This window comes from Triplophysa dalaica, chromosome 6 (genome assembly GCF_015846415.1).
Source record: "Triplophysa dalaica isolate WHDGS20190420 chromosome 6, ASM1584641v1, whole genome shotgun sequence".
Classification (NCBI taxonomy): domain Eukaryota; kingdom Metazoa; phylum Chordata; class Actinopteri; order Cypriniformes; family Nemacheilidae; genus Triplophysa; species Triplophysa dalaica.
Genome location: NC_079547.1, coordinates 64,117 through 83,182, shown reverse-complemented (window position 1 = coordinate 83,182; position 19,066 = coordinate 64,117). Strand labels below are relative to the sequence as shown.

The following is a 19,066-nucleotide window of genomic DNA, read 5'->3' as shown; positions in this document are numbered from 1 at the left end:
CGGACATTTATTAAAAAATAACAATCTTGGGTTTCTCTGTGTTTATAATGAATTGTCCAGTTGTTTCTTGTGGGTTATTATCACATCACACTGTGCGTGTGTTCTTGTATGGTATTGTCTGTGTGTGTCCTCCGGGTCTGCAGGGGTCGCTGGCTTGTGTTTGTCCTGCTCGCGGAAAACAGGAAGGAGTTCCGGTGAATATCAGATTTCCGATGGTTCTGGTTCTCCGATGAATTTGGAAAATAATCCGAACAGATGGATGTCTAGAATGGATCTGGTGAGTGTTCAGCGCTGTTAACGCTTCACTCAACCCATTAAAGGAGAAAACGGGCTCTTTAACGGCTGCTTATGTTCAGTGCTCGCACGCGTCTGCCCGACTGGATTGTATTGACTGTCATAAACATAGATTTCATCTCTGAAGATCCACAGTTTAAATGTAAAGATAATGATCAGATCTTTGTTGTGCGATATTGTCTGACGCGCCCCGCGGACTTTGTCGTCTTCTCACTCTGTTTTAGGATTTTGGGAACAAACTGCCCCAGGCTCTGTCATCAAACACTAAAGTGCCCCAGGCGCTGTCGTCAAACCCGAAACTGCCCCAGACTCTCTCTTCTAGCGCAAAATTTCTTCCCACAGGCCCGTTTCAGCACTACGGCCGCCCGACGGGTGTGAAAGTGAAGGAGGAAGACGAAAGCGTGGAGGATTTCTTTCACTTCGGTTAGTATCTTTACACGTTAATGATTTCGTTGACATCTATACACTCATCTTTTTCTTTTGTCGACGGCGACTGAAAAATGTAAGATGTTACCAGAGCTTTCGTACGGATTTGGGAAAACTACGAGGGGGAGTAAAAGACGATGATGCAGTTGACATATCGTTGCTTTCCGTTGACGTGTGTGTGAGTGTATTTAAAGCAAAAAGCCTCTAGTCTAGTATGATTCTATAACAGCTAAGCAGTATAGGAGTTCTTCACGGCACAACCAATCAAAATCAAGGACAAGAACTACCCTGTTTATAAGTAAGTATTAGTTAAACACAAATCAACACAACTTGTTGTTGTTGTGGATGCCTATAGAAATATTGTGAAAGTGAATGACATCTCTTGGCTGTGACATGTTACGTACATTAATGTAAGGCAGTGTTAACTGTACGAACGGTACAACCAGGTTTCCAATATCCTTCAAAATTGAAATGGCTCATTGAAAATACTCCCAATGGAAACACGTCAATATCGCTAAAACTCTCATGTATGGCAAAAAGTTCTCACGCTCCTATGAAGTGTTTTTTTCAGGCAACACGATAAAGGCATCAAGACGGCAATGGAAACACTTTGTCGTATTTACAAGTCACGTGGCGTATAAAAAGTCACATGACCATACGCGGTATGTTTGGACGCACATTTGGAAAGATATGATGTAAGGAATTCACATGATGTAATATCGTATATGATGCTCAAATGCAGGAAAATGAGTGAGTGCAGTATGGAGATTTATTAGGAACAGTGATGTCATATGAACATAAATAAGGAAATAAAGACTCTTCACTCTTTCATCACAGAAGGTGGCACTACAGTATGCAATGAAGTTTGTTTGCAACCTGCTGGAAAACGTACAAAGAAGAAGTACGGCCAGAATGACTTACATTTACATTTATGCATTTGGCAGATGCTTTTATCCAAAGAGACTTACATTGCAATATCCTATACATTTATACAATCCCCTGGGTTCGAACCCACAACCAATGCTCTTACTAATGAGCTACAGGAATGACTTATCACGAGAAGAATCAAAATACACTTTAATCACATAACATCATTTAATGGAAACGCAGTCATTCCACAATATTGTTTTAATCCACATTTAGAAATCATCGCTTCAATTTTGCACAAATCTGTATTGGAGAACTGGCTACATGCCAATGATCTTAATCTTGAGTACCAGAATAGTCTTAGAGTAATATTACATATTTCATGTCTTTAGTTTGATCACATTTATAAAAGACAGAGACAGCTGTGCGTTTTTTCCCAATACAGTCGATATCCGGGAGGTGTACAGCGGGAACTAAAGCACAAGCACACAACACATCATTACATTATCCCTGCACAACTTTTGATTAACTTCACCTTCATATTGTAAAAAATTATGCACCTAGTGCACACTGAACAGATTTTCACTTGCCGCGTGCAGTTCATGGCTGGCATCAGTTTCAATCTAATCATAAAATCCAGCGGTGTTGTTGTGGCGAATCGGCCTTCCATCGCAGAAAGAAATCTCAGAGATAAGGGTTCCAGGTGCCAAGACTTTAAACTATTTGCCCGGGCAAGCAAAGTGGGATATTCAGAGTTCATCTGAAGTGATCCAACGAATACATATCTCACTCCATCATTTCTACATTGTTTTCAAGTTGTTATCCCAGTTTAAACCAATCATGTGTGCATGACATTGTCTTCTTCCAATCAGGTTTCATATGACATCACTTTTTCATTAGCCTGTCCCTCTGCACTCATAGTTCCGGCCTACCATATTAGGATTTAAACGTAGCGTGAGCCTCCCAAAAACAAGTGCCCCTTTATCTTGACACTTTTCCGGGGGTTTCAGACGATACATGATTTACACTTGTTTTTATTAAAAATGAGCTCATTGTTTAGCGATAATGAGCTACCTAGTGTCCTTGGTTGTATGCGATTTAATTAAACTTCTCTACAAAAGTGTGTGGGGAGTTCGTCTTGGTGTTAAAAGATATTTGGTGTGTGTGCAGATGTTCAAGTGTTCAGACTCATAACATTAGCTTTGTTAAAATGAGCTCACTGTTTAGAGAGTCCAGCGTCCTTGACTCTATGCGACAAACCAAACTTCCTTATTAAAAATGATGTGTGGTGTATGTGCAGCTAAGATAAGATGTTTGTTGTTCATGCAGGTGTTCAAGAGCTCATACTTATACATGAGGCCCAATGTTATTTCAGAAGAATACATGAAAGCTATAACTAACTAAATGTATCATTTTATATAAGAAAACTTAATACTATAATAGAAAAACCACCATAGTGTCTCCACTGTTTATATAACATTCATTACCCAAATGCTGTGACCAGACAAACACACATGCACAGCTGAACTTCTGTAAGTCCAACAAAGCACATTGATGAGCGTGCTCTTTAACTCGCTGTCATTCTGCTTGATGTGTGCACGTGTGCTGTTCTGGGGGAAATTGCCAATGAAAGGTACAAGGACCCCTGTTACGTAACAAAGAGCCATGTTTGAAAAAGCCTTTTTCTGAAAGCTGAGGCAGTGTATTTGGCATAGAACTGCTACGTTATACGTCCAACTTGTTTTTTGACACTTTGCCCATGTCAAACATGAGAATCCACCACATTCAACAGTGTAAAGATGTCAGAATGGCCCTTTAATTCTGTGTGCTGTTGTTCTTCGTTCTCAGCTCAGCATCTTCAGCAGCAGACCGGAGAGTGCCTGACGGCCTGCTGCGGTGGAGTGAATCCTAAAATCACCAATCCGCCCAAACCTAACAGCCGGCCCTCCGCAGACAGACCGTACCACTGCCAGGAGTGCGACAAATACTTCCGAATCAACGATATCAAGAGACATCAGAGAATACACAGCGGTGAGAGGCCGTTTCCTTGCTTCCAGTGCGGGAAGAATTTCCCCACGTCAGGGGACCTGAAGCGGCACGAGAGAATTCACACGGGAGAGCGTCCGTACCACTGTCTTCAGTGCGGCAAGAATTTCTCAGATTCGAGCCACCTGAAACAGCACGAGAGGATGCACACAGGCGAGAGGCCTTACCAGTGTTCCCAGTGCGCTAAGCGCTTCTACAGGTCTGGAGATCTCAAACGCCACCTGAGAATCCACAGTGGCGAGCGGCCGTACAAATGCCTCCAGTGTGGCAAAACCTTCTCGGATTCCGGACATTTGAGGGGCCACCAGCGCATTCACACGGGAGAGAGACCCCATCGTTGCACCCTGTGTGAGAAAAGTTTCTTTCGATCCGGCGACCTGAAGAGGCATTACAGAACCCACACGGGCGAGAGACCCTACCAGTGCTTCCAGTGCGGGAAGAGCTTCTCTGAGTCTGGACACCTGAAAGAACACCGGAGAATCCACACGGGGGAAAAGCCGTACCAGTGCAACCAGTGCGACAAGAGCTTCTCCAGACTGGAGCGTCTGAAAGGTCACCAGAGCATCCACACGGGCGAGAGGCCGTTCCACTGCGCGCAGTGCGGCAAGAATTTCTTCCGGTCGGGGGAGCTGAAGCGCCATCAGAGGATTCATAACGGTGAAAGAGCATGAATGGGCAGCCTGCCTCTGATGACGGCGACTTCTGCTTCTATGCTGTCGCTTGACGTTTTTCCAGAACATCTCGATCCAAAGGGTCTGTGGGTGCATGTGTGTCGATGGAAGAGTGAATCTTTACTGCAGTGGACACTTACTCTACAAGTCAAACTCTAGAGGACGCGCTGACGTTTCCTTTTTTCCCTAGTCTGATGATGTGATTGCTCAGTAGATATCAGGATCTGTCAATGTAAAACATTGTTATAAACTCTTGCACCACTGACATGTGTAGCTGTAGTCCGTTATGAAGTACTACCTCCAAAGCATCTGTCCTGTTCTCAACCAGCCCATGGCTTGGCTTGTCATTCACAAAGTCTGTATGTTGTAGAAACATCAAGTGTCCAGTGACTCATTAGGACCACGTATATTCTAAATATGACTGTGTATGCTTACATTCCCTGGTATTCATTTACTTTCCTTTTATAATCCTGAATGATGTTTCTGTTGTTGTAGTACAGAGGATGGTGACGTGAGATGATGATGGGTTGATCCAAACACATCATCATCATCCCGTGTTTTGTTTCAGTCATTCAACAGTGACCGGTTCACAGATAATACATGGAACACTATTATTGTTTGTCAATAATATGGTCATTACTGTCATGTAAACACACTGAATGGATGTTCTTTAAGAAACCAAACAAGTCTTCTGGTGAGGTCTTTAGCATCAGGTGAATTATGTGTTAATCTGACACTTTAACATGAATTAGATTAAGTGTTCACCTTCAACCCCTGTCTTTACACATGTTTATCAAATCATCCTGCCTCTTACTTTCCTTCATATATATATATATATATATATATATATTTGTATTTAACCATTTGAAGTGTGTTTAGCGTAGAAAGATTTAATTCAATCGCAATGAGTTTTTACAGTGATTTAACATCATATGGTCATGAATGTTTATTCATTCCATCGTCCCATAATAAACAAAAAAACATAAACCTTTATTTGTTCTTCACTTTATTTATAAATGTATTTTGTTCTTATTTATAAAGGCCTACTGTAACGAGATCATGAGTGTTTGAGTCTGATGTCATTAATAACACGATTAAAACTGATTCTCTATTTGTTGTTGGCGAGTTCACACACACAGAACAACGGCTATATTTCCTTATTATTATTTTCCAAAGTACTCATCTACTTGAGCAACGGTGAGATATTGACATGTTTAGGTTGTATACAAGTATGTAAAACGGTGTTTTGGTTATTAAATCAACATGGACCCTTCAGTCAGCGGGAACGATCAGCTTTACGACACCCGCGTACGCTTTACGCCACCACTCACACGGAAGTCTCGTTTCCACGGAGACGCCTGGAGGCGCCGAAGGCTGCTCGATACGGTGAGCTAAATTCCTTTATAATCTTTCAGTAAACTCATAAACCCCCAGAATGTATTAATTACGCTTAATAACGACCGATGACGACTCGCTCGTGTTTGTTACCACAGAATTCAAAACAATCGCGTTTATAAGAGTCTCGTGCAAGTCATTAGCTGTAATTGGTGGCCGCTCGTGTTTGTTTGTGTTCCTTTAAATCGCCTTATCCACGTTCAGCCGCTTCACTCACGTTTTGACAGTGGAAGTGAAAAGAAACGGATCCGATGTTCGTTTATAACACACACACTCACACACAGATCAGAGGTTAGTTTAACACACACATACACACACACACACACACACACACACACACAGATCAGAGGTTAGTTTAACACACACACACACACACACACACACACACACAGATCAGAGGTTAGTTTAACACACACACACTCACACACAGATCAGAGGTTAGTTTAACACACACACACAGATCAGAGGTTAGTTTAACACACACACACACACACACACACACACACACACAGATCAGAGGTTAGTTTAACACACACACACACACACAGATCAGAGGTTAGTTTAACACACACACACAGATCAGAGGTTAGTTTAACACACACACACACACACACACAGATCTGGGGCCCGTTTCAGAAAGCAGGGTAAGTGCAAACTCCGAGTAAGTCAACCCCAGAAAACGGAATACTCAGGGTTTTTGGTTTCAGAACGCGAGGAATGTCAAACCCGCGACCGCGGAGTAAGTCAAGCCCATTTCAGAAATCGAGGTATCTTATACTCCGGGTGAGTAACCAGAGTAACCTACTCCGTGAACCTAACCTGGTCGGGAGCAGGTTTTATTCCGCAAACGCAGGGTTTGTTACAATCTCCGCCCCCTTTTCGAAGCGCGAGCGGGTTGAAATGACATACGTCATATGTTTATTGATTAGAGTTCCTAATCGCGCTCTATTTAGTCACACAGAACTTAAAATAGCATGTTCGTTTATTCATGAACCCATAGATGAGGAAGCTGCATTAATTCGCAGAGAATTATATTTATGTCGGGAGAGAATTCTGAGGCCCCGTTTGGACGTTTTATCTTAACTTTTAAGGCCAGTTTAAGAAGTATATTTAACATTTCCCAATCAGTCATCCTACTAGCAAGACTATTTTATTTCTTTAAACTTTCCTGAATGAATGATGTTATTGTATTTCTACCACGGCGCTTTAGTGCCACGTTAAAAATAACATAAATTCAAGATTACGAGATTAAAGTCGAAATGTTACGAGATTAAAGTCGAAATGTTACGAGAATAAACTCGTCGTAATACGTATTTTATTTTCGTGAAAGTTGTAGTTTAAGAGTTTAAATTATGTTTAAGTACGTCATCTGAATCAGTGAGTTAATTCGTAGTTCATGTCAGATTTTGACATTTCGACTTTATTCTCGAAATCTTTTTTTTTACGACGCCGTCGTATATTTCATATTCAGCTGCTGCCAAGATCTTTTTATTGCAGAAGGATTTCACCTACATGAGAGCAAGAGAGTTAAATATAATTTACATTTTCACAGTTTCAACAAAATAAATATAAAAGTGATTGACATATAAACTTGCGCATTAACACGTGAAGCACTTTTCTCCCACGCCAACTCTCTTTCTTTTGCTGCTGCGGCTGTGTTGCACTTTTTTCTAAATATCTGCTCATATTCACTATACGCTTGTAACAGTTCCTTCAATTTGATTGGCGAGAAATGAACAGAGCGCTTTTTGTCACGTGCCGTTGCCATGGTGAATCGTGCTATCTTCACTCAATTGATGATGGCTTTTCATCGCCATGCTGCACGCGCGTAACCTAGAGTGAACTTACTCAGGGTTGATTAAACTAACTCAAATCAGCTGTTCTGAAACTGAAAACTCAGAGTAACGATTCTCTGAGTAAATCAACTCAGGGTTCAGATTTTAACTCAGTGTTGGTTGAACTTCCTTATTGAAACGGGCCCCAGAGGTTAGTTTAACACACACACACTCACACACAGATCAGAGGTTAGTTTAACACACACACACACACACACACACACACACACACACACACACACAGATCATAGGTTAGTTTAACACACACACATTGTTTGAGATCATGTTTGTTTATTCTTCTGCAAGTGGTGATGTCAGACAAGCAGATGTTGACGTGTTTTTGGGATCGCTTGACAGTATTAACCGTCTCTTTTGCATTAAAAATGTTAAGTAAATGAAGAGATTAACAGGTTTACACCTCACAGGCGTGTTTTGTTTCACACTGATGTGTTAGATGAGTTACTGAGGTTTTTACATCCAGATTTGTTGCCATGATGTTCACTGGTTTGTGTATTGTTTCTGCAGATAGATTTCATGGCGGTTCATAAGCCGATCCTGGAGCTGAAGGATGTTCCTCCCCCTCCTCTTCACAGCACTGCCCCACCACAGCCCCTCCCATTGCCCCACCCATGTCTCCGCCCTTTGCAAGATCTGCAGCCAGGCAGCCTCAAAGTAAGCGTGTGTTCCCGGTGTGAAGCCGCCGTCCATCAGCAGCAGGACTCCAGCAGCGGCACGGGTGGAGGGTTTCCTCGCTATCTCTCTCACTCACAATCAAACACTCGCACCGCCCCTCACCCCTTGTCTCTCGCTCCACCGCAGGGCACTGGTACTCTGCTGCAGACGCCCGGGAGCTTCGAGCAGCCCTCTGCGGTGCCCTGCTGCCACGTACACTGCTGCACTGCAGCTCCGAGACCGCTGCACGTCTGTCCTTCCCTGTCTAAAGTTCCGGGCGTCTGTTGCTGTTGCCGTGACCCCAGAGGGCAGCAGCACCCATTTTCACTCGGTGACCCACCCACACACCACATGTTCCATGCCGGTGTCGAACGCGCTCTGCTTTGTACAAAGGGTGCTCAGGGTTTTCACGACTGCTGGAGAAAGGTTGGTGCAGCACGGACGGTCACGGTCTCTCGTAATCCTGCGAGCACACGTTAAACTGGAAGAGATGTCTGAGTGTGGTAAAAGCTTTGATGTCTCTAGTGAAGCTTCAGAGTCAAATCTAACACATCTCTGCTACTTTCAGAATGTTAATATAGAGTCTGGGAAGGTTTGGCCGAACATTCCACCGCCCGTTCCTGTGCCAATGTGTAACGGCTGTGGCGTAGCAGGAACGCCTGAGGCCCCGCTGGGTGCCCACCTCAACAAACCCACCCAGAAATATGGTCAGTGACACACACACCATCAACACACTTCTGTTACACAAGGCACTCACCTTGTCTTTATGTGAAACTGTAGGTGCCCCAGAGAGCTGCGGTCAGGAAGCGCTTCCTCCAGTTGGAGTTTTCTGGGACATCGAGAACTGCGCGGTTCCCAGCGGACGGTCTGCGGCGACTGTGGTGCAGAGACTACGGGAGCGTTTCTTTCACGGGCATCGCGAGGCCGAGTTCATCTGTGTATGTGACATCAACAAAGAGAACAAAGCCGTCATCCAGGAGCTAAACAACTGCCAGGTGAACAAGCAGCCGATATTTCTCGATCACTATTGTTTATTCTGCTGTGTTTGTAACATTCCGGTGGGTTATTTTTTTTCCCTCCAGGTGACAGTCGCTCACATTAACGCTACGGCCAAAAACGCAGCGGATGACAAACTGCGACAGAGTCTGCGGCGGTTTGCCGAAACACACACGGCCCCCGCCACCGTCATCGTTGTCTCTTGTGCGTATTCTAAGTTTTGTAACATCACGTCCCTGAACAGGAGCATGAGCTCAAACCCACACGTACACGTACATTTACATTTAGCAGACGCTTTTATCCAAAGCGACTTACAAAGAGTGAGGAAGCAATAAGCGATAGTTCATACAGGAGCCATAATACATTAGGTGCCAATACAAAGTTACTGGTTTCAACAAAAGCTAGACCACTACCTGTTGAGAGAAAGGGTTAGTGTGTTTTTTTTTTTCTCATTTGTTTGTCAAGTATTCACAGAAGAGATGGGTTTTAAGTAGTTTTTTAAATGTTGTGAGAGAAGTGATCGACCGAACACCAATAGCTTTGAAAGAAGCGTGTGTGTGTGCTTTTGTGTGCAGCTGATGTGAACTTTGCCAGCGAGCTGAGTGACCTGCGGCATCGGCATGGCTTCCAGGTGATTCTGGTTCACAAGAGTCAGGCCTCCTCCGCTCTGCTGCAGCACGCCCACCTGTGCGTTCTCTTCGAGGAGTTCGTATCGGACCTTCCGCCTGGCTTGGTTGTGAAATCTCAGGTCAGCCCAGGGTTTGTTATTTATTCTTAAGCACGTTTGTTGGGTTCCTTTGAACACCAAGAGCTTCTTTTTAATGCCTCCTCCTGTGAAAAGCCGCGGCAGCTTCTTGGGCACCAGTCAGCCCCTCCGTTTGAACTGCAACGACACCATCAGACATCCCAGAGTGCTGTTTGTGTCTCTGCTCCTCAGCCCAGTTTCAGCCTTCTGTTTGTGCATCACCTCCCCGCTCATCGTGATGCCAAAGCTGTCACCAACCGCCTGCAGCGGCTGTCCAATAACTGCGGCGGAAAAGTGCTGGGCGTGTCCGGCGGCTGCGCCGTGCTGCGGTTTGCCAGCGCCGATGCTGCCGAGCGTGCCCGCAAGCGCATGGACAACGAAGACGTCCTAGGCCACCGCATCACGGTGTCATTCTCCCCTGGCGGGCCCGGGGAGGAGGTGTGCCGCCCTATCGCCTCGTCCTCCTCATCAGTCTTCCTTCCTGTGGAGAAGCCGCGGTTGCCCCGTCGGCAGCGCCGGGCACCACGGCAGGGGGGCCGTGTCCCGGACCGCCTGTCGAGCCCCGGGAAAGCAGGCCACGCCTCCTCGTGCAGCCCTGTGATGAAACCCCTCCCCCAGGTCAGCTGTGTACCTGCCTCTGCCCGCCTCCTCCCATCATCCTCCAATCGCACGCTTCATATTCTCACGCTGTTCTCATTTAGCGCTGTGTGCTGCTGGCTTGTGCTGCTCGTGACGCTAGCTGCTGTTTGTAACGCCTGGCATGCGCTTGGAGGTGACTCTTCTGAGTATCTTCCTCCTCTGTCTTCATCTGTCCCCAATCATACCCCTCTCTACTTAATAAGTGTCGGCGGGAATCGGCCGTCAGCCGTGGGGGCGTGGCCAGCTGTGTCTCGTGACGTTAGCGTTTTTGTTTGTTCGTTTGCAGGCGATGTGTGGTGTGGTCCGACCTGCGTCCGCCTCGCCTCAGACTCACAGCCTTCCGTCTGCGCCCGGCAAACCCTCGGACCTGCTTCAGCGCTCCCGGAGGTATGGTGTAGTCAAATGTTCATAAGGTGAAGTGTCAGAGGTCATGGGTTTGAACACTTCATGATAAAAATGTATACCTTGTAATGCACTGTGAGTCGCTTTTTATAAAAGTGTGTTGCAAATGAGTAAATGTTCAACCTCTTTTAAGATTGTGTCCAACATTCACTGAAAGCCCTTTCAAGGATTGAACCGTACATATTTTCTTGTTTGATAGAGAAAGGGTTATTCTTTATATATATTATATATATATATATATATCTCAAGTCTTTCTTTTCCTTGTGTGTTTAAGGCGAGATTCTCCCGGTCAGTCGTTTCAAGTCAGCACTCCTTCAGCGTTCAGTAAACTCAGTTTGCACCGTAGCTTCAGTCCCGCGCTTCTCTCTCAGAGCTCGTGGTCGTCTCGGTGAGATCATGGCACAATAATTCAAGCGCTCCATTGTCTCTCTCTCTCTCTTTCTGTCACTTGTATCTGATTGGATTCTCCCTTCATCTCTGCAGGAGTGTTTCCCCGTGCCTGTCCAATCGCTCGTCTCCGCTCAGTGGTCCGTCCTCTAGCAGCTGCGGCGAGGGCCCGTCCGAGCCGTTCTCTGATGGGGCCGATGTGCAGGTCACCAACCTGGACTACAGAATGTCTCGCAAAGACCTGCAGCACATACTGCGAGACGCCTTCGCTAAACATGGCAGAGTAAGTGGACTGGTGTGAGCACCAGCTGGTCAAATAAACACCTGTGAAATGATGTTTGTGTGAGCAGGTGAAGAGCGTGGATCTCAGTCCACACACTGACTATCAGCTGAAGGCGTGTGTACACATGAGTTCGCTGCAGCAGGCCATCGGCGCCGTCAGTCTTCTCCATCGCTACAAAATTGGTAGCAAGAGGATTCATGTGTCGCTCGTCACCGGAGTCAATAACAAACCGCTCACCTGCCTGAGGTACCGCATCTGTGCTGCCGTCATCACATGATCAAACCAATCTACTTCCTGTGTGTGAGATAGATTGTTTTTGTCTGATATTGTTTTTGTGTTAGCTCGCAGATCACCAGTGTCCTGCAGGACGCACCTGCCAAGTGCCTCCCGCTCTACAAACTCACTGAGACCTTTGAGAGAAAGTGAGACTTTAACCCACACACTGTATCACACACACGCACGCGCACTGTATCACACACACGCACGCGCACTGTATCACACACACGCACGCACACTGTATCATATTACACACACGCACGCACACTGTATCATATCACACACACGCACGCACACTGTATCATATCACACACACGCACGCACACTGTATCACACACACACGCACGCACGCACACTGTATCACACGCACGCACGCACACTGTATCACACGCACGCACGCACACTGTATCACACGCACGCACGCACACTGTATCACACGCACGCATGCACACTGTATCACACGCACGCACGCACACTGTATCACACGCACGCACGCACACTGTATCACACGCACGCACGCACACTGTATCACACGCACGCACGCACACTGTATCACACGCACGCATGCACACTGTATCACACGCACGCTCAACGTATCACACGCACGCTCAACGTATCACACGCACGCTCAACGTATCACACGCACGCTCAACGTATCACACGCACGCTCAACGTATCACACGCACGCTCAACGTATCACACACACGCTCAACGTATCACACACACGCTCAACGTATCACACACACGCTCAACGTATCACACACACGCACCGTATCACACACTTATGGGTTGTGTGTGTGTGTGATGATGATGATGAATGAATGATGATTGACTTTATTAAAGTGTAAATCCAAACCCTAACTTTAGACTTGTGTAGAAGCTGAAGTTGTGCTCGTTTGTGTTTGTTGCAGGTTTGGTCGTAAGCTGGCGGTGAGTGATTTATACCGTCTGCCGGAGCTGTTGTGCGTGCGGGAGCAGGCTGGCGGGCGACTCGTCTGTCTACTGTCCAGCACGCACGCTCGACAGAGTCCGTTAGGATCGGCACACTCTCACGACGGATCCAACAACACCAGTCCGGTTCAGTTTGAGGAGCTGGAGTACCACGAGCCCGTCTGCAAACAACACTGGACTCAACAGGACTTCAGGTCTCCTGTTTCTTAATGATCACTTTTCAGATCTGCTGTGACATCAGTATGTATATGATCTATCTCTCTTATGATTTGCTAGCCCGTGTTGCATGTGAAATGATTTCTGTAAGTTAGTCCATCCTGTTTCCTTCCAAATACAGGAATTATTTGCTTGATGCATGTAATTCATGTAAGTGTGCTTTATTGGCATGACAAAAATGCTACATTGTATTGCCAAAGCATTTGCAGCTGGGCAGCATACAAACAGTGCAAATAATTGTACAAACAGAAAGAAATAGAGACTAATAAACAAACGTGTATGACTCTACTATATATGGTCAAATCTAAGAAGTCCTGACATGATAAACTAGAGGTTAGAGATGATGGTTGAGACTTTAAAAGGAACAAAGAGAAAGATCATTTAATCTCTCTTTCTCTCTCTTTGTGTTTCTGATCCTCTGTAATGTTCCTCTACTTTCAGTGAATCTGACTTTGATCCTGACTCCTACAACATCCCGTTTGTTCAGTTGTCTCTGAAAGTTCTGGCTGCTCATGTGCACACTTTACTGCAGACTCATGAGGGGACTATACCACTGCTCAGGTAGCACACACATACACACCCAACCGTCACACAAGCATTACAGTGTTTTTTACCTTTTCATATAAACATCATGAACTTTGATTTAGAAGCTGTTTTCTTCATGACGGAAAAAGAAAATGTCTTTGTCAAAAATGCTATTACTATTTTTGAAAGGAGATTTGGTTCACACACTGTGAGGTTAATAGAACAGACAAACACACAGGCTCTCTGACTGTTTGTCTCTGTGGACTCAGTTTCCCAGAATGCTATGCAGCAGAGTTCAGTCCTCTGACTGTTGTGGAGGAGGGGAAGGTGGATGGCAGTGTCCCATTGGAGCATCTCATCACATGCATCCCTGGAGTCACCATAGTAACGGCTCAGAACGGCTTTAAAATCATCAAATGGATTCATAACAAACCCCCCCCACCCAATGCAGGTGTGTGTGTGTGTGTGTGTTTGTGTGTCACCTCACCTGCTTAATGATGATGACCTGCGCATGTCATGGAGTCTGTGTCATTTTCCGGTGTTGAATGACTGACTGTGCTATGGTGAATAAACTTTACTGCCTGTAGTTGTGTTTTAATGCTAACCCATATGTTGTGAAGATGACAGTAATGTGTGTGTGTGTGTGTAGATCCATGGCTACAGCAGCGCAGTAAGAGTCCGGTTGGGAATCCTCAGCTGATTCAGTTCAGTAGAGAGATGGTGGATCTGATGAAGAATCAGCCGGCCTGTTTGATGCCCATCACTAAGTTCATTCCAGTGTATCATCATCATTTTGCCAAGCAGTGTCGAGTGTCCGACTATGGTTACGCAAAACTTCTAGAGCTGCTTGAGGCCGTTCCTCACGTGCTGCAGGTCACTTCAATCTCATCTCACACTTTTCACTGCCAGCCCAATGTTAGTGATGTTAGCCCCAGTGCTCAGATGCATTAAATGCAGAAAGTCAGAACCCATTCTTTGCTGTTTTGTAGGCCAAACTTGTTTTAAGATGGATAACCAATCATGAGTGATGCTCTGTTAGCCGTTTGTCTGATGCTGTGTGTGTTTGTGTGTGTAGATCCTGGGTTTGGGCTCCAAACGCTTGTTGACGTTGACACATCGTGCTCAGGTCAAACGCTTAACTCAGGATCTGCTGAAGTTGTTGAAGTTTCAGGCCAGTAAGCAGGTGCTGATCAGCGACTTCTCTCAGGCCTATCATTGGTGAGAATCTGGCTGTCTTCTCTGTCCGCCACAGCTCCACCTCCTCCTCGTTCTCATCTATGTGTCTGTGTCAGGTGTTTCTCCAGGAACTGGCAGGTGGTGGATTACGGCATGTGCGATCTGATGGACCTGCTGGCCGAGATCCCAGACACCACCATCACCATCTCTCCGCAGGAGTCCGACACGCTCATCTCTGTACCCAAGAGAGGTGAGGAACCCTACCGCTTCCAGGTGATCCCCACACCTTCCTGACGCAGTCTAGTGATCGTGTTGTCCGCTCTCTTTTCTCCAGAGCGCACGGCAGAAGAAGTGGAACGTACGCGGCAGTTCGGAAAGGAGGTGGTAGATCTTCTGAGACATCAGCCTCACTTCCGCATGGCCTTCAGCAAATTCATCCCCACCTATCACCACCACTTCGGTCGTCAGTGCAAGCTGTCCTACTACGGCTTCACCAAACTCATGGAGCTCTTCGAGGCAATTCCAGATGTTCTGACGGTGAGCACATCATGCTTACTGCCACACGGCCGAGATGCTCGAGGCGCCAAAGTCTTCAGTCTCTTGTGTGCTTTGTGTCTCAGGTGTTGGAGTGCGGGGAGGAGAGGCTGCTGACCCTGACAGAGATGGAGCGTGTCAAAGCGTTAGCCGCTCAGCTGGTGAAGTTACTTCGAGCTCAGAGAGACTCGGCACTACCTGTCAGTCAGCTGCTGAGTGAGTACAGTAAGACGTTTGGATACGCTCTCCGCCTGCAGGACTATGATGCCAGCACTCTGCCTGAACTGCTCAACAAACTCTGCCATGTGGTGAAGGTAGTGTAAACTTCATGGGTCTTCATGTAAGTGGAAGAGACTCTTGAAGGTTGTGACACTCTCTCTCTGTTTAGCTAGCAGATGATCACCACGGGAAAGAGGTTCAGCTGATTAACAGGAAGTCACTGCGTGCCTTGACGTCGCAGCTGCTGGCACTGATGATGTCACTTCCTGAGGAACGCGATTATCTCGGGGTAGAGGAGCTGAGCAAGAGGTACGAGCTCATTTACGATGCTCCGCTAAACCCCTGCGAGTATGGCTTCATCTCCCTTAGCGAGCTGCTGAAGAGTCTTCCTTACCTGCTGCAGGTATGAGGTTAGGGTGCGTGGGCATGCGTGCGCTCTCTGTGCTGATGTTGTCACCTCCTCATGTCTGTGTCTCCTCCCCTCCAGCTGTCTGAGGATGAGGACGGTGACGGCGGAGAGCGTGTGAGGTTGACCAGACTTTATCAATTTGCCCGTAGCGTTCGTGAGCTGCTGCACACTTACCATTATAATCAGATCTTCCTGTCTGAGTTCTGGGGGGCGTTCTGTAAATACACCGGCAGAGAGTTCAATCCTCAGACCTACGGCTACAAGACTCTAGACGAACTGCTGGCTGCCATACCGCAGGTACACAACCACTACTCTCCATCCCGTCACCTTACTCCGCTGCTGTCGCCTCACCAGATTTCTTTTGTATTTGTTTTGCACAGGTGATCTGGATCAAAGGTCACGGGCATAAAAAGATCATCGTTCTGAAGAATGACATGAAAGGTAACAGAGCCGTGTATTCTGTGTCTGGCTTGTGTCAGAATTGTGTATTGTTTGCTCATTATTAGACACGCTAAGATGTCTGCATGTTGTGTTTTGGCAATGATCTTGTGTTTTGTCCTTAAGCTCGTGGTAGTCCTGTGCTTACTGGAGAGAAGAATCCCTCTCCTGAGGAGAAGAACCGAGCTGCCGACAGTCCGACCACCAGTACGACTCTTCTTTTTTCACACGTTAAACGTTTGCACTGTGTTGAGTGTGCTAATCCAAAATTGTCCCTCTCTGTTCTAGGTGAAATGGAGCTACTGTGTTTGGGTCCCACTTCTCCTGTGGATCTGTTGTGCGGTCCTGTTCCGTCATGTCTTCCGTCTCCTCAGCTGCGCCCCGACCTGGTGCAGTTGCAGCTTGTGGATCTCATCCTCTTTGAGACCCATTTACACAGTCACTCCGAACAAGAGCCGGTTTACGATCGTCAGCCGCAGTCGATCAGAGATCATTATGAACTGCCGGAGTCCCAAACATCGTCCACGGACAGTCCCGGTCGCAGAGCGGCACGCAACAAAGTCAAACTGGCAGCTAATTTCTCATTCACAGCCGCCCGGCCAGTCTAAAGCTTCTGCACGCCGCCACATACATGAGAAAAAGTGTGCAGTGATTAACATGGCACTGCTGTCCCTCGAGCTGTACTCGTGTGTTAAAGAAGAGGGTTAAAAGAGTTTTCATGAGTAAATGTTCTGTTGTCAGACTTTGAGTTAGCTGGAATTATGTTCTCTCTGGAAACTCATGGCTGCTCCTCCTGATGTTTGAGGTTTCTTCATCACCCTTGAGCTTCTCTGTTTTACGGAGACATTATTTGTTGCGTGCGGCACATGGGCGTTATGTTGATGAAGGTGGTCTTCAGGTCTGATGTTTGTAGGCGTCTTTAGATGATCGGGTCTCGCATGTTCTTGTTTTTTTTTTACTCTGAACAGGAGGCTTTTTTAATCTGATCATACGTGATAGTTCCTCTGTTCACTGGAAGCGGTCTGAAATCCATTAAGTTCTGAATCATGTTTTTTGAATCTCAAACAGGAATGTTTCATTTAAAAGGTCTGGGCTGGATATTAGAGGATGTCCACACTTAAAGTCTGAAAGGTTGAGTTCTTTTTTGCGGGGTATCGTCCACACGCAGTTAAAACCTTTTGAGAAGTCCAGCAGTCTGAAGAGTGACTTCGGCAGCAAGTTTTCCAGATGTTTCTCAGTGCCAGAAGTTGCGTTAACAGTTCTATGCAGGTTGTGCATAAACCCATGTTTGACAAGCGTGCGTTTATTCTTTTTTGTGTTATCTGGAAGTATGGTATGGATTCAGCCGAGCTGCCCCTCTTCCAAGGTTTTTCTCTCTAACCTTGAGTTTGTCTCTTTTTTTTTGATCGTTGTTCTTGATGTCTACAAACTGCCGATCATGTTAGACCCGTGGTGACTCTCTGAGGTTCTGTTTACCTGAGCCAAGCTTTACAATAGCTTGTATTAGTCTTGGCGGCGCGACTGAGAGACGTCAGCGTTAAATGTGCGTTTGGACCCAAAGAACTGCATACGTCATGAGCAAACGCTTAGAGAAACAAACGTCTGAACGCAAAAGAGTTGGTCACATCATTCTGAGCAAGTGCTGTTGAAGAGGTTGAGGGTTTTATTGGCTCCAGATGATAACCTTTCAGTTTAAAAGTTTTTGTATGGTACCAATTAACTCGGGTGAAGGAAGTTTGTCTTTAGACGATGAAGTGTTGTTTTTCTATGCATGTTTGCATAACTCTTACCTCTCGTGGTGTTGGACGGATGTTAGATTTGTTTACAGAACATTCATCAGGTGTTGAAACCACGGCAGAAATGTGATGTGTGTCACTAGATCTGTGCATCTAGCCATTTTTGTTCTTGTGTGTGTTTTGTTTCTCCATTTATCAACAGTTTTACAGTCTTTGTGTCTGTAATTCTCTTAAGCGGCCCTTACACGACCCCAATGAGTTCAGATGAAACCTGATTTACACTTTGGTTGAATTTCCATTTATGTGAAAATGAAATGAAGTCAAGCGATCAAGACCATGGAGGTCTTGGTTTATGGTTTTAGTCTCCACTATATAATCCTTTTAGGACTTTTATGTTTGTGGAATGACCAAATGATTTCTGTTATATGTAATAAATATCACGAGCATCATCTGGTGTCCTGCTTTATATGCTCTTTAATACGGGTGGATCCTTTATCAGACACATGATGAATTCAATCAATATATGTGTAATGATTACTTTTTGGCCACGCACACATAGGGGGACAATCCTTTGACTTTCTATTGTGAGAAGGTGCCTCCTAGTCATTTCTGACTTACAACAAAAGACAGAACGATGTCTAAAAGCTGCTGTGTGACAAGATGTACAGCAAAACAAAATAAAAAAAACGAACCAAGTTTTTATTTGCTACTGTAACCGCGGAGACAAAAGTGGACGCAGGCAATAACGCCGTGTGTCCACCGAGGCGCTTACCCCTGCGGTCGGCGTGTTATTAAAAGAATCGACCAGTTGACGTTTTTTTTCCGCTCAGCGCTGGTGCTTTTCGTTCAACCGATCGCCCAGAGTTAAAAAATGCTCCGCTTTGAGCAGAACGCTGTGCCTGCAGCGGGTGTTTTCAGCCGAGCTCCT

At 45.9% G+C, this 19,066-nt stretch overlaps 2 protein-coding genes across 8 annotated transcripts; both read left to right on the top strand.

The window, feature by feature from the left end:
* Window positions 1–85: 85 nt before the first annotated feature.
* LOC130425209 (zinc finger protein 239) lies at window positions 86–5,295 on the top strand. The gene is made up of 3 exons (XM_056751367.1): window positions 86–277; window positions 519–717; window positions 3,436–5,295. Exons 1-3 carry the CDS (start codon window positions 230–232, stop codon window positions 4,302–4,304), a joined length of 1,116 nt encoding a protein of 371 aa, XP_056607345.1. The 5' UTR covers window positions 86–229; the 3' UTR covers window positions 4,305–5,295.
* Window positions 5,296–5,533: 238 nt separating this feature from the next.
* LOC130425199 (meiosis regulator and mRNA stability factor 1) lies at window positions 5,534–18,587 on the top strand. 7 transcript variants are annotated; one of them, XM_056751345.1, is made up of 26 exons: window positions 5,534–5,690; window positions 8,064–8,206; window positions 8,354–8,632; window positions 8,775–8,913; window positions 8,987–9,201; window positions 9,289–9,406; window positions 9,778–9,950; window positions 10,044–10,565; window positions 10,873–10,973; window positions 11,263–11,376; window positions 11,472–11,658; window positions 11,726–11,904; window positions 12,000–12,080; window positions 12,846–13,079; window positions 13,543–13,662; window positions 13,896–14,077; window positions 14,276–14,499; window positions 14,702–14,844; window positions 14,919–15,052; window positions 15,137–15,339; window positions 15,423–15,650; window positions 15,725–15,958; window positions 16,043–16,261; window positions 16,345–16,405; window positions 16,529–16,609; window positions 16,691–18,587. In XM_056751345.1, the coding sequence occupies exons 2-26, from the start codon at window positions 8,069–8,071 to the stop codon at window positions 17,008–17,010; spliced, it is 4,629 nt and encodes a 1,542-aa protein (XP_056607323.1). In that variant the 5' UTR covers window positions 5,534–5,690; window positions 8,064–8,068; the 3' UTR covers window positions 17,011–18,587. The 7 variants fall into 7 exon arrangements, with proteins under 7 accessions (XP_056607323.1, XP_056607321.1, XP_056607324.1 ...); XM_056751343.1 differs by having other exon boundaries at window positions 8,064–8,632; XM_056751346.1 differs by having other exon boundaries at window positions 5,545–5,690; window positions 8,060–8,632.
* Window positions 18,588–19,066: the final 479 nt, after the last annotated feature.